A 14,311-nucleotide genomic window follows, 5' to 3' on the forward strand; every position below is an offset into this window, starting at 1 on the left:
TATGTTACGTAGGTAAAGACAAGAGTTTTAACCATGTCTATGCCTTGTTTGACCCCTTCCGAATTTACAATAACAAATTAAGTGTTAGATGCTAGTGGCATTTAAAAATGATTACGGTCAGTTTATAGCTCCTAATCATTAGAATTTAACATAATATAAATAGCAAACGTGGGAAGTACGGGTTATGATTAAAGTCGGTAGGTACATCAATTGAGATGTAAATATGATTTTTTTTCCAAGGAAAATAAGTATTTGTATAAAAAACCGCTTTCGAAACGGTCGTCTACTTTCCGCGTAAGTGCGTTTTCACATTATCCGATCCGATATCGGATGCCGGGCCGATATCCCATAGGTACCTTACAGGCGCCATCTTGGATTTTTTCCATTGAAATCCTTCCGACATCCGATATCGGATCGGATAATGTGAAAACGGACTAATGCGTCGTAAATAAATAAAATAAGTAAGGTACAGCGGGACAAATCTCGACTGGGGGGCCATTGTAACTAATCCATTTTTTCCTTTATTACACTGTGATGTTGAGTTCTACCTATTATGTATCCACTGAACACACCTACCATATATAACCGGTGGACACTCTATTTATTAATGCAGACATTGTAAAACATGGAAAAAATGGACCAGTTACATTTGCCCCCCAGTCGAGATTTGCCCCGCTATACCTTAACTAATTTTATTTTAATTAATATGACCCAATTACTTCACAAACATAAGATTTAATTACAGCCAAAATTTTCATCTTGTGTGTTTAAATTTCAATTACCTACCTAGTACGGCTGCGGATTACTTTGTATGTATGTATGTATGTAAACACTTTATTGTACATAAGACAAGTTAAGACATAGAAATACAGTATAGTTATGGTGTACAAAGGCGAACTTATCCTTATAAGGGATCTCTTCCAGTCAACCTTTGAGCGAACTTAACTTTGATGTTATTTTTTGCCCTAATGAACTCATACAGCTGCTGAAAAAATTACGACATATAATTTTCATACCACACAGTATCATAACTTAATTCATAGGTATTACAAATAGCTTACATATTACTTAGACTAAATATCTAATTACGTATGTACAGTTAAGTTTGCTTAATATTGCTTTATAGTTAACTAAGGACTAAGGAGTCACAACCACAGGGGAATGCTTATAATACAAGGTTTGGGGATGCCTCTATTCAACAAGCATGGAATCAAAATGGCGATCGGACCAGATGTAGTGTGAAAGGATTTGCCTTTGTACGAAAGTGTCATGCTATTTCAGTCAGTCTCAGTACAAGATGTACTGACTTTGACTGAACTAGCATAACAAATACGAACGTTTCCGGAAAAATACGAAAGAAACCCATAACGCACTACATCTGTCTATAGTATGGAATGTCAGAAAGCAAAGAGAGAAGTAGAACAATCTCAAGCGTCTGCTGTCAATTTGAAATTATAGTTCCAAATCTCTCCGATGGCGCTAGGAGAACACCAAGGGAATGGCATGAAATTAGACTTCATTGACGGAGTGAAGTTCGCTGCGAGCGATTTAAATAAATACCACGAGGGTTTTACAGTGAGTCAGTTGTTTGTAGTTTCATATGTGCACGTAATATCAGTATATCACGTAAAGATGTTCCTCCTCTCCTTTCTAAACTCTTTAGTATAAAGGATGAACTACACTGACGCGTGACTAGACTTGTACTTGTACCTCTAAGGTCCACTTGCACCAACCACTTAACTCTGGGTTAGTGGGCTGTCATCTGTCAAATTCCATATAAAATGATGGGTTAACCTTCGGGTTAACCCTCCATTTTCGTTGGTGCAAGTGGCCCTAAGTGCCACTTGCACCAAGAAAATGGAGGGTTAACCCGAGGGTTAACCCACTATTTTATATGGAATTTGACAGATGACAGCCCACTAACCCCGAGTTAAGTGGTTGGTGCAAGTGGGCCTAAGGGCTAACTCAAGGTTAGTGGGCTGTCAACTGTCAAATTCCATATAAAATGGTGGGTGGTCCATTTTCGTTCCAAAATCGTTGTTAACTTATCTTGGACTGACTATCTAACAGCCCATTTTAGCTTGAGTGAGTGAGGAAGATACACAATTATAATAACTCTTAAGTTTTTTCTACTGAAAGTATAAATTGGGACTAGAAATGCCTTACGTTTAAGAAGTTGGAAGTATTGTCAGATTCATATAATTAAGCATGATGTGAAAAAATGTACAAGTATAGTCAGCCAAGAAAGTAGTTTACCACTTTTCGACTCTTTAATAAACACATAAGGTCGAAAAGTGGTATACCACTTTTTGGCTGTACGAGTAACTCGGGAAAAAAATATCGGTTTTAATATGAATAGCAAAGGTCACAAAGTAAATGCCTTATTTAATTATGTAATAAAAATGTTTGATAATTAGTTAATAAGATAAAACCACTTTCATATATAAATGAGAATGTATAGCACAATAATATCGTCACTACTTTAAAAAAATCTCGTATCTCACGCTGCTTCTCAAAGTTAAAACGCAGTAAGTCTATATGCATCCCATACATACTTACTACAATTTTCTTTTCATTGACAGACGAAGATACAAGTTTTTTAAAAGTAGTGACGATATGGTGCATTTTCATTCAGTTCAAGCTGAGAACGCGTGTCATATTTACGTTCTCGATTTCATCGAGATAAACTGTTTTAGCAATTTAAACGAGAATGTTTTTAGATATACATACATACCTATAATAAAGATATTTTACATACATCATGTCATCCATTAATTCTAATGACTATACTCTGTACTTTTGGATACACAAAAAACGGTAAACAAATAATTTGTACACTTTAGTTACATTTGTCGGTTAACCAACCAAACACAAAACCAAGTGAATCTGTCACTGAGCGACGTGTATTTAACCTTCTTATTTGGTCGAGTAATGTTTTCTTTTATCCTCGATAACGAGTTATTTGAGAGTAGATTTTGTTTACATTTTTTTAAATGCCTAAAGGTACAGACTATAGTAACTCCAAACATCAAGTATCACATGGAAATATACTATTCTTTGGCAAATCTAAGGATTGTTACATAATATCTAAAATTACTACGACATTACTAGTAAAGCTCGAAAATTTTGAAGAACCACGCAAAAGTCAAGCAATTTCAGCTCTTATTGACAACGTATTAAGACTTAATGTACAATGTGTGCCTTCTGCAGTGGTTCTGCTTTTACAATTAAACTTAGAAGTTTAACCCTTCCTAAAAGGGATAATTATAAAGGATACATACATGCGGGTGCGTTAAACAACCCAAATGTCATCCGTAGATATTCATTGTGTCCGGAAAATGTTTGGAAAGTTTGAAATATTTCACATTTAGGAGAGGTTGTACAAAATCATATGTATTTCAAAACATTTATCCTTTATCAAACTTCAGAACAACGTTCGTGCGCTCAATATTATTGTGTAACTGGACATCAGTCAGATCAGATAAATACTACATATGTTAGATTATAAGAATTCGTATATTGACATAGGTACTCCAAAGCTATCGGCCCTCTAGTAAAGATTTGATAAGTACTGTGCCGATCTTAATACTCTCAACTCTCAATAGCCGCTCATTGGTACATTGACGATGATGTCAACAACAGGAATGGACTAGCTTTGGATTATGCATGGTATGTATGAAAAGGAGCCATCAGACCTTCGTTCCGTGTTAACAGATCTCGATATTCCTATATATGATCTTCCTCAAATTGAAATACTGAAGAACAGTATTTTAGTCTGCTCCATCCGGTCTGCAAATAAGTGACAATTTCAAAAAATCCAGACCTATTCAAAACAATACTTTAGAGCTTTTAATAAACGGTGGATTCAGAATTTAAAAATGGAGAAATTGTATTATTTCCCAGGAATTAAAAGAATGGAAATGAATTAGTCAAAAGGAAATTTTTGAATTCTAACATCTGACTTTCTATTTCCGAAGCCAGCGTTTTAAAGTTGCAAAATTCAGCATTTCAAGAAAGAACCTATTTCAGCCAACGAGTAAAAGGGGGAAGTTCTCAAATTTTATTAGAATCTTAATGGTCTCTGAATCGAAACTGACAGGAACGAAGGTACAACTACAAGGGATCTAATCATACACGACCAGATAGTCTATGGGCTAGGTGCCGCAGTGCAGGATCTTGCGGAAGGCCTTCCTGAACTCCGGATTGAAGATGGTGTAGATGACAGGGTTAAGGAAGGAGTTGATGTAGCCCAACCACGTGGTTAGGATGAAGACAGTGTAGCCGGGACCGTAGGGGAGCCCGAGCTTGGTGCAGAGCGCGTCGAAGACTGAGCATGTGAAGAATGGCGCCCAGCAGAAGAGGAAGACACCTGGAAATGGATATTGGATTTTAGATATTTTAATTATATATATTATTGATATGGAACAGAAGTGATGGTCTTGACAACGTCCTACAAGAATTAATAGGATGAATGCAAAGAATTTAATTGAAGAGGATTTAGTTATATCCTCATCTTGTCTATGTAGAATTTGTAATTCTTGACCGTTTTGGGGCAACAACTCAGAGAGTTTTATTAGGATGTAATACCGTGTTAAATTATCAGTTTTAATAGAAGATTGTTTTATCAAGTTATCATTCTGTTAAGTTATTCATTTACTAAAGATAGTTCACCTGGCTACGTTTATGATAATACCACGATCTTTACTTTAAAGGTGTGAAATACTACAGGCGACAGTCCATTTGACAGTTCAGCCATCTAAGGCATGAAGTCTCTAGAACTTAACCAGAACTATGGCTAACGTCTGCATAGCCTTCTTCTCTTTCATGGCAAAGCTCTTGGCCCGCAGCTTGCCAGCTCAATTGATTTGAAAGATGATGAACCAGGCTGCGTTGAAGGTTTTACTGAATTTATTTGTTTGAGGCAGGAAATATCTGGAACTTACCCAGAACTATGGCCAACGTCTGCGTAGCCTTCTTCTCTTTCTTGGCAAAGCTCTTGGCCCGCAGCTTGCCAGCTCGATTAGCTCGGAAGATGGTGAACCGAGCTGCTGATGCTGCAGACCTGAAGCGCCGACGAGGAGTAGAGATGACGGAGCTTTTGCTGAGGTTGCTTAGCTTTTTCCTGGGAAGGAATGCACTGGTGAGTATTTTGGATTAAAGAGAAAATGGAATAAAAATCTCCCATGATTAAGATTCATTTTGCATAGTTGACACACAGGTCCTATCGCTCTTGGCACTCACTCGCTCTACTAGACCTTTGTTAGTGTGAGATAAAATTCATAAAATCTTATGGAGTAAAATTTGTGCTGCCTATAATGTCTGACCTGGCCATAAGATTAGATTATATTAGATATATTTATTTCACAACATGATTACAGTACAAATTACATTTAAGACAATTTATAAGAATCTATATTGTGATCGTCAATTATAGAAAATAATATCAATATAATTAAAATAAGTTAAATTTACATATATGAAATGATCACCAAAAAAGGATCGTCAAGTAATATCAATAAAAATAAACACGACAATGTCAGAATACAATAGGATAGTGAGTATAATAAATTATGCAGTTATGTCGAAAAATTCACTTATTGAATACAGTGGGTTATCCAGTAAAAAGTTTCTTAATCGACGCTGAATGTTACATCTGATGTCTCTAACCTTATTTCTGCCAGTAATCGCTCATAATAAGTCGGACCGATGACACGCGGGTTCTACATATTATGTGTATTTGTGACAAGCAGCGCCTTCTTTTTTACTATAAATGGGCTTACTCTTGGCCACAGACTAGCTAAATAGATCAAGAGCCCAGGCCCGCCAGACCTTCCTCAAATTCTCAAGGATGAAACTCTGGGACAATGTAGAGTTCACATCGGCGTTTAATGTGTGCATATTTTCTAGTTCGGCCCATCGGCCAATTTTTTGCTATCAAGTGATGAAGTTGAAATAGAAATTGGTTATCATCAATGCCAGACCGTTTCCGCCGGCCATAACTTTTACCAGACGCGACAAAGTTGGCAAAAAACGACTCTAACTTACCTCATTTTCTCAAGCCTGATTTTGATATATGATACGCAGGGACCTGTAACTAGACCATTTGTAAGCAGCCAGACCAATCGGATGGACCCAACCATCCGCCAGACCGACTTAAAGTTTCGATATGAGCATTAGTAGAATTGAAATATTCCGGGTCTATAAAAGCTAAAAACTTGAATAACGAATTGAATTTTATATTATAAATAACGTAAACGCAGTGTAAATAAAATTCATAGCTTAAAATTAATCTTGCACCACATATAAACTTTCATTTTTTTATTTCCTTAGAAGTAAAATTTTTGAAAGTCGCTTATTACGTCAAGTATACAATATACACGTAGCTTAATGTAGAAAATTCAAGTTTTTAGCTTTTATAGACCCAGAATATTTCAATTCTACTAATGCTCATATCGAAACTTTAAGTCGGTCTAGCGGATGGTTGGGTCCATCCGATTGGTCTGGCTGCTTACAAATGGTCTAGTTACAGGTCCCTGCGTATCATATATCAAAATCAGGCTTGAGAAAATGAGGTAAGTTAGAGTCGTTTTTTGCCAACATTGTCGCGTCTGGTAAAAGTTATATTTATAATAAAATACACATGTACTTACGCAGTGTAAATAAAATTCATAGCTTAAAATTAATCTTGCACCACATATAAACTTTCATTTTTTTATTTCCTTAGAAGTAAAATTTTTGAAAGTCGCTTATTACGTCAAGTATACAATATACAATATACACGTAGCTTAATGTAGAAAATTCAAGTTTTTAGCTTTTATAGACCCAGAATATTTCAATTCTACTAATGCTCATATCGAAACTTTAAGTCGGTCTGGCGGATGGTTGGGTCCATCCGATTGGTCTGGCTGCTTACAAATGGTCTAGTTACAGGTCCCTGCGTATCATATATCAAATCAGGCTTGAGAAAATGAGGTAAGTTAGAGTCGTTTTTTGCCAACTTTGTCGCGTCTGGTAAAAGTTATGGCCGGCGGAAACGGTCTGGCATTGATGATAACCAATTTCTAACAACGTGCTCTAACACATATATAAAAATCAGCCTTGAGAATTTAAGGAAAGTAAGCACTTTTTTTTTTCATCTTCATCACTTGATAGCAAAAAATTGGCCGATGGGCCGAACTAGAAAATATGCACACATTAACCGCCGATATGAACTCTACATTGTCCCAAAATTTCATCCTTGAGAATTTGAGGAAGGTCTGGCGGGCCTGGGCTCTGGGTCTAAAAGGCAAAGATGTGGCCTACGATGGAGTGAGCTCGCCCAGAAGATGCCTGCCTGCATGTCTGCTTCACGCACGTACCTAATACAGTGACACGTTACATCGTACCTAAAGTCTCATAAACTAATTAATAGGTAGGTACCTAGGAGCCTAATATCTTACAACAACCGATACAAAATACGCCGCAAAATCTAACATTACCTGAATCAATTAGCAAAGTAATCAGCTTATCGGCCCTGCTGGCGCGGGAGCGATTTATTGTCCCTATCTTTTAATTGCACGTCAACGGTTTACTCGCTTCTCTTTGTTCAGGTGTACAGTCAGAAATAATGACAAATGGCATGATTTAGGAATAAATAGGGCGCTTTTGTTAATGACTATCCTGACGAATGGAAATAATTCTTATTAACGACTTATTTATTTACTAGCTTTTGCCCGCAGCTTCGCTCGCGTTAATTTCGAAAATTGCTGAATGCTCCATACAAAATTCCACCCCCCATTGTAGGAAAGTGGGGACTAAAAAAGAGATAAAAGTAGCCTATGTCACTCTCCACCCCTTCAACTATCTCCACTTAAAAAATCACGTCAATTCGTCGCTCCGTTTTGCCGTGAAAGACGGACAAACCAACAGACACACACGCTTTCCCATTTATAATATTAATATGGATTTAATCTTTATTGCACGAAAATCTTACAGTACAAAAAGGCGGAATTAATGATTTAAGGCATTCTCTTCTAGTCATTTACAGTGCATTATTCTTGATGGTTCTAAGTTCTAAGGTACGTTTTTTTCTAGACTTTATCTGTCTATGTCGGTGCAGGAAAACATATCGTGAAGAAACTGGATTAATCCCAATAAGGCCTAGTTACCCTTCGGGATGGAAGGTCAGATTCAGATGGCAGTCGCTTTCGTTAAATACTAGTGTCTACGCCAAATCTTTTGATTAGTTGTCAAAGCGGACCCCAGGCTCTTATGAGTTGTGTGTGTGTGTGTGTGTGTTTTTTTTTATACTACGTCGGTGGCAAACAAGCATACGGTCCGCCTGATGGAAAGTGGTCGCCGTAACCTATGGACGCCTGTAACTCAAAGAGTGTCACATGCGCATTGCCACCCCAGTAGAAAGTCCTTATCTTTGCTTATTTTGCTTATCCTTGTCTTTGTATTCGCTTGATATCTAATTTGGCTTAAGGCGGCTCCACAATGCGTTTACATATATACAAATCGTCTACGTCTACGATCAGTCATTGCAAATGCATCAGGCGAGTAATGCGATTAATCTGCTCTTCTGTAAAGTGCTGATAGAATTACCTAGAGCGGGTTCTACTCAAACGAGTGATTAACATAAATTGGGACATAATAACATGAAGGGTCATGGGCCTATGCAGTATAACAAAAAAATCTATGAAATAAGACAACTTTTTATCACATTCAGTATCGGCAATTCTCGACGGGAGCTTGACAAAAATCAAAAAGGTAATCACGGTCTATATCCCGGTGAGTACAGGGAGAAATGAAAAAGGACCGGCCATACTGTCCACAGTGACTTTTGAGGTCATAATGAAAAACTTTTATTACGGGACCAATGCTGAAATCGCGAAAAAATATTGGTTGTTCCATAGAAATGAGCGGAATCGCGTCAGTCGAAATGTAATGGAACAGCCAATTTTTTTACGATTCCAGCATTGGTCCCATAATAAGAGTTGTCTATTATGATCTCAAGTCACTATGCAAAGTATGGCTGGGGCCAATTTCTCAAGAAAGTTACAATTTACAAGCGGTAGTCAATTGTCTAATATGACAAGTTGGAAAGAGACTTCCGCTTGTAACTTGTAACTTTCAGTTTTGAGAAATAGGCCCCTGGGGCCCGTTTCTCGAAAGGTACAAGCCTTGTATTACAAGTGCGCGAACTGTCAAATCGTATGGGTTGTCATGGAAACACACTTGTAATACAAGGCTTGTACCTTTCGAGAAACGGGCCCCGGTCCTTTTTATCTCACCATGTATAAGTCTAATGAAATTAACCGTCAATCATTCAAAACTTATTGTGTTCTTGGCTACAGGCCCTGAAGGGACTGGAATCCCATCTAAGTTAGAAATTGTCCCTCGGTTGAATGCCATTCATTACTACTAAATCAGGGGCGAATTTATGCGTGGGCGGTGGAATAGAAATACGACTTTTGACCTTTGAGTTAGTTTTTGACGAAATAATATGATTGGGACGGTCGAGTAGGTACACACACAAACATAATTTACAAGCGAGTATTCTAAAATATATTTACACGTCACTAAGACAATGACCAAGACATCACCATCATCACAGACCTTTGCGTTTATTGCAGACGATTTACACATTCATAATTTTAGAACAAAACGGGACTTAATCGCGTAAACACTTACATTTATATTAGGCCCGACGTTTCGAACATCACATTATGTTCGTGGTCACGGGTAGACTGGCGAGGAATTGCATCAACATCTTCTAGCCGCGCGAGTTTCTCGAACTACCCGCACTTGTTCTTGATTATTCACTTTTGCGCTAGGGTTGTCACTTCGCCTACACACAACACTCACGACATCAGCCGGTGTGATTTACACATTGCTGCTTCGACAACGGGTTTGGTGACTGTGGAGGCCGATTCGTTAGGCACCTATCTATTCCCACTAATATTCCCTGTTGTGTATGTGTGTGTTGTGTGTGTGACTGTGTGCTGTATACATTGCCTCGCAACATGCCTTACTCGGGTGAACCCCGCCTTTTGGCATGACGGCCTGTCAGCCTAGCCGAAATTAAAACCGTTGACGCCAGCCGCTGATCGAAAGGCAGTCTGACTCTGTCGTGCACGATATTCACTTCACTTTATTTGTGGTGCGCGTGCCGCGGTCGGTTCCGGGGGCAACCTACCGAATTTATACCGAGACCGAGTCAGCCGAGCCGTTACGGTCTCCTGAGTCACGCTGGTTTTATGAAAAATTATGCTACGTAAACTATGCAAACATGCATTTTGCTGGTGTTAACAATTCCTTTCCCTTATTTGGCACCTACAAACATGTACTACATGCATGCTTGCTTAATTTCAGTAGCATAATTTTGCATAAAACCAGGCGTGACTCAGGGGACTGTAACCATGGCAATAGCAGGCAATAAAAAGTTGATTCACCCATTTTGTAGTTTCATAGTGCTTTGGTTTAAACTGTAATGCTGTGATACTTTTTGTGATTAAATAAATTATCGTAACCGTTTGTGCATTTGGCTACGTGACGTGGCTATCCTTACAGTTTCTAACATTAGACTTATATTGACCGGGATATAGACCGTGATTACCTTTTTGATTTTTGTCGAGCTCCCGATATTATTATTATTGTCGGTCAATATAAGTCTAATGAAAATAACCGTGAATCATTCAAAACTCTTAGTTTCTAACATGTTTAAATCCTGATAGTTAATGTATATAAATCCTTGACACAATAAGGAAGGTCTGGCGGCTCTGGGCTTCTTATTCCATAATACGCCGCACAATTTCAATTCGCAGATACATTCTGACATACACTTGTAATGTCGAACAGTAATAAATCGCCTAATATCACGTCGCTGAATTCTAGTGTCGTACAAAAGACATACATACATATACATAAATATACATATTGGGGACACCTTACACAGATCAACCTAGCTCCAAACCACAGATGTCATATATACCATAGATCAAGCAAACGTATCTACTTAGCGTGTCAAATGAACTCAGTGAAATCCACTGAGTTGTCCGTCTTTACTCGCAGCTTGCAGCTTTCGGGCGTCAATTTTTGTAAGTTGAAGTCAACCAAAACATAAAAAATGCCTCGTTACGTGATATTCAATTGCAACAACACAAAAATTATGAACAATCAAGAGCCTGAGACATATTTAAAATTACAGGCAAGAATCAACTTCAGTACAAAATTTGACACGCTCGGCCCCTATACAGTAACAAATATATGAATTTGTTTCTTCTATCTAAATTAAGTTCTGTGCTCCAAACTAAGCAAAGCTTGTACTATGGGTACTAGGCGACGATATAAATACTTATATAGATAAATACATACTTATATACATAGAAAACATCCATGACTCAGGAACAAATATCTGTGTTCATCACACAAATAAATGCCCTTACCGGAATTCGAACCCGGACCGTCGGCTTAGCAGGTAGGGTCACTACCAACTGCGCCAGACCGGTCGTCATGTCGCACTATCTAACATCGCACATTTGGTGTCGCACATTCGTGGTAAACCCATGCTGTGTTACTTTTTGTGATACTAAATTATCGTAACCATTTGTGCATTTGGCTACGAACCTGGCTATAGTGGCTATATTTTATAGATCGTGTCTGTCGAAACAAGTAGTGAACCAAAAAGTTTTAACGACATGGTTTGACCTTTGAGTTGCAGAAGTTCTCTCTGTTTCCGAAATAATTGTTCACTTTTGGATACACATAGAAGTAGTACACGTAACTTCCAAGTATTGATACGTTTCCTACGTTATATTCAATTGTAATAACCTAACCATAAAATCAAAATTTTCAAAAAACCCCCGGTCACGGCATAGTGGACCGATTTTCATGAAACATGGCTAAGAGCACTCCCGACTAACTCAGCTTTCAGACAAAAAAAAACTAAATCAAAATCGGTTCATCCGTTCGAGAGCTACGATGCCACAGACAGACACACACAGAGACAGACAGACAGACAACAGACAGACAGACAGACAGATAGACAGACATACACACAGACAGACACGTCAAACTTATAACACCCCTTCGTTTTTGCGTCGGGGGTTAAAAGAAAAATCGAGGCAAAGGTATTCTAGCGTCGATTTCCGCTAACTTTTTTTGTCAGTCCTGCTTTACATATTGATCTCGCATCGGTCTGTAAAGACATTGGAAGAGGTACTTTTCGAATGTTACGCCATAAATTATCGGCAATAGACGTTAAGGCCAATGATGATGATGACATAAGCTTACGTCTTTATTCCCTGTTGGCAGAGCACATGAAACTGTTCAAGTTTCAGTGCCACTCTTGACAACTACCCATAGGTTCAACGAAAACGAAATTGTGATGCAATGACAGATTGCCAGACCATCGCCCGCACCATAATGGAACCCATATACTACAGTTACCTGGGTACGTAGCAGAATGGCACAAACGCTCACGCAGCTTTTGTCCGAGCAAAAAGCGCAGTGCGCCTGAGAAAAGTGGCTCTTTATAAGTTTCTTTATAAGTATCATTGTGCCTAAGTATTGTTTTTTTAATTATAAATGGGCTTACTCTTGGCCATAGACTAGAAAAAGGCAAAGACGTGGCCTACGATGGAGTGAGCTCGCCCAGAAGATGCCTCCGTTCCGCCGGCTATGCTCCGTTCGTTCACTCTTGATTTGAAGGTTCACTCAAGATTTTATTTTGTATCGTGCCTTGCCTAATCTTCTTTTGTTTGCTATGCTTACTGTGCTGCCGTTGACTGTGTGTGTGTGTATGTGGTCGGTTGTCACCAACAAGGAGCAAGCTGAAAATCAGCGCTGCAGTCCCCGTGCTCCAGCACAATGCTGAGCTTGAGCCTTTTTGCTGACACACAAACATGGTCAATTTTTTATTTTCTTTTTTTATTTGTTTCAAATTGTTTGATGTGTGTTTTTAAATAAAATATTTTTCTTTCTTTCTTTTCTTTCTTTCAAATGCTCACGAAACGAAACGCTCGTAGATAGATATCTATCTCTATCGCTCTTGCGTATTGGCGCGACAGAGCCAGACTAGCGTCGCAGAAATGTCATTCGGCTACGGTACCTGGAGAATTCCTACCTAGAGATATTGACGTTGCAAAATAAGTTACTTGATTTGAGCAAATGTTACGGCAAATGAGTTTTGTATGAAGAAACTGAACATGACTAGCCAAAGGCAAAGACGTGGTCTACGATGGAGTGAGCTCGCCCAGAAGATCACTCTTGATTTGAAGGTTGCCGGGTTATATTATGAGCTCGGAAATACCTCTATAGCCGCCGGCAAGGAATTGCACTCCTTGGCAAAACATATAAAATTATGTACATTATCTGTGTTTTTAAGCTTTCGAGGTACGTTTTCCAAAACGGCAAAAGGTCGGGGTAGTGGCTAAGGTCATAGCAATTAACAACTTTCACACTATAAACAGAATTTGTAATTGTGTAAATCTAAAGTTAAAGGTCAGACTAAGTGTTAATTGGATTAACCAATCTGACCATCAGACCCATCTGATTGCAAACTAAATAAATAATAGTTATGTGACTGGTGCATAATGAGAGGCATTAAAGAAGTATTGTTTTATGAAACGTAACGAAAAAACTGAACCGAACCTAACAGATCAGGCCCCGGTAGCCGAATGGCATTTCTGCGACGCGAAACGAAATCGAAACGCCGCAGAAATGTAGTCTGGCTCTGTCGCGCCAATACGCAAGAGCGATAGAGATAGATACCTACGAAAGATTATCGTGAGCGTTTAGTGAGCGTTTGTGCATTCGGCTATGCGCACAGGCAACCTAAATGGTCGCGCACCGTGTGGTTTCAAAGGAATTTCTTCCCGAGGACGCTCCGGCGGCTGTGGAATGAACTCCCTGCCGAGGTATTCCCGATGAATTACAGTATAGGGTTCTTCAAAAAAGAAGTATACCAGTTTCTAATGGGTCGGCAACGCGCATGTGACACCCCTTGAGTTGACGTGGTACAAAAAGGGGGAAGGTGATCACATGTATACATAGACAGTAACTATAGGACAGCCCTAGTGCCACTTGGTACAGGCTGTGGAATAATTGCATTAATCCCTCAGTGCATCTATTTATAGCCTGATAGGACGATTTAACTGCGTTAGGGGACTGCCTATTTAATACTGTCCATCTACCATGGGTTTTAACGTTTTCAAATAAGTTTCTCTCGTAAAAGTTACGGAAAATGACATTCGTTGCATGGAGAAATAGATCATTTTGATATAAGCTAGCTTTTAAATTTCTTTAGTTTCTATATTTACATTTGTAC

General features: G+C 38.6%; 1 protein-coding gene across 1 annotated transcript in view; it reads right to left on the minus strand.

The window, feature by feature from the left end:
• Nucleotides 1-2,630: 2,630 nt before the first annotated feature.
• LOC125235622 (dopamine D2-like receptor) overlaps nucleotides 2,631-14,311 on the minus strand; it is a 115,974-nt gene continuing 104,293 nt past the window's right edge. Inside the window, exons 8-9 of the mRNA XM_048142220.1 lie at nucleotides 4,944-5,122; nucleotides 2,631-4,369 (exon numbers count right to left, since the gene is read on the minus strand). Of these exons, the coding sequence (XP_047998177.1) occupies nucleotides 4,155-4,369; nucleotides 4,944-5,122 (394 nt within the window). The 3' untranslated portion in view covers nucleotides 2,631-4,154. The remainder of the gene's footprint in view (nucleotides 4,370-4,943; nucleotides 5,123-14,311) is intronic.

Source organism: Leguminivora glycinivorella, chromosome 17, assembly GCF_023078275.1.
Source record: "Leguminivora glycinivorella isolate SPB_JAAS2020 chromosome 17, LegGlyc_1.1, whole genome shotgun sequence".
Classification (NCBI taxonomy): Eukaryota; Metazoa; Arthropoda; class Insecta; order Lepidoptera; family Tortricidae; genus Leguminivora; species Leguminivora glycinivorella.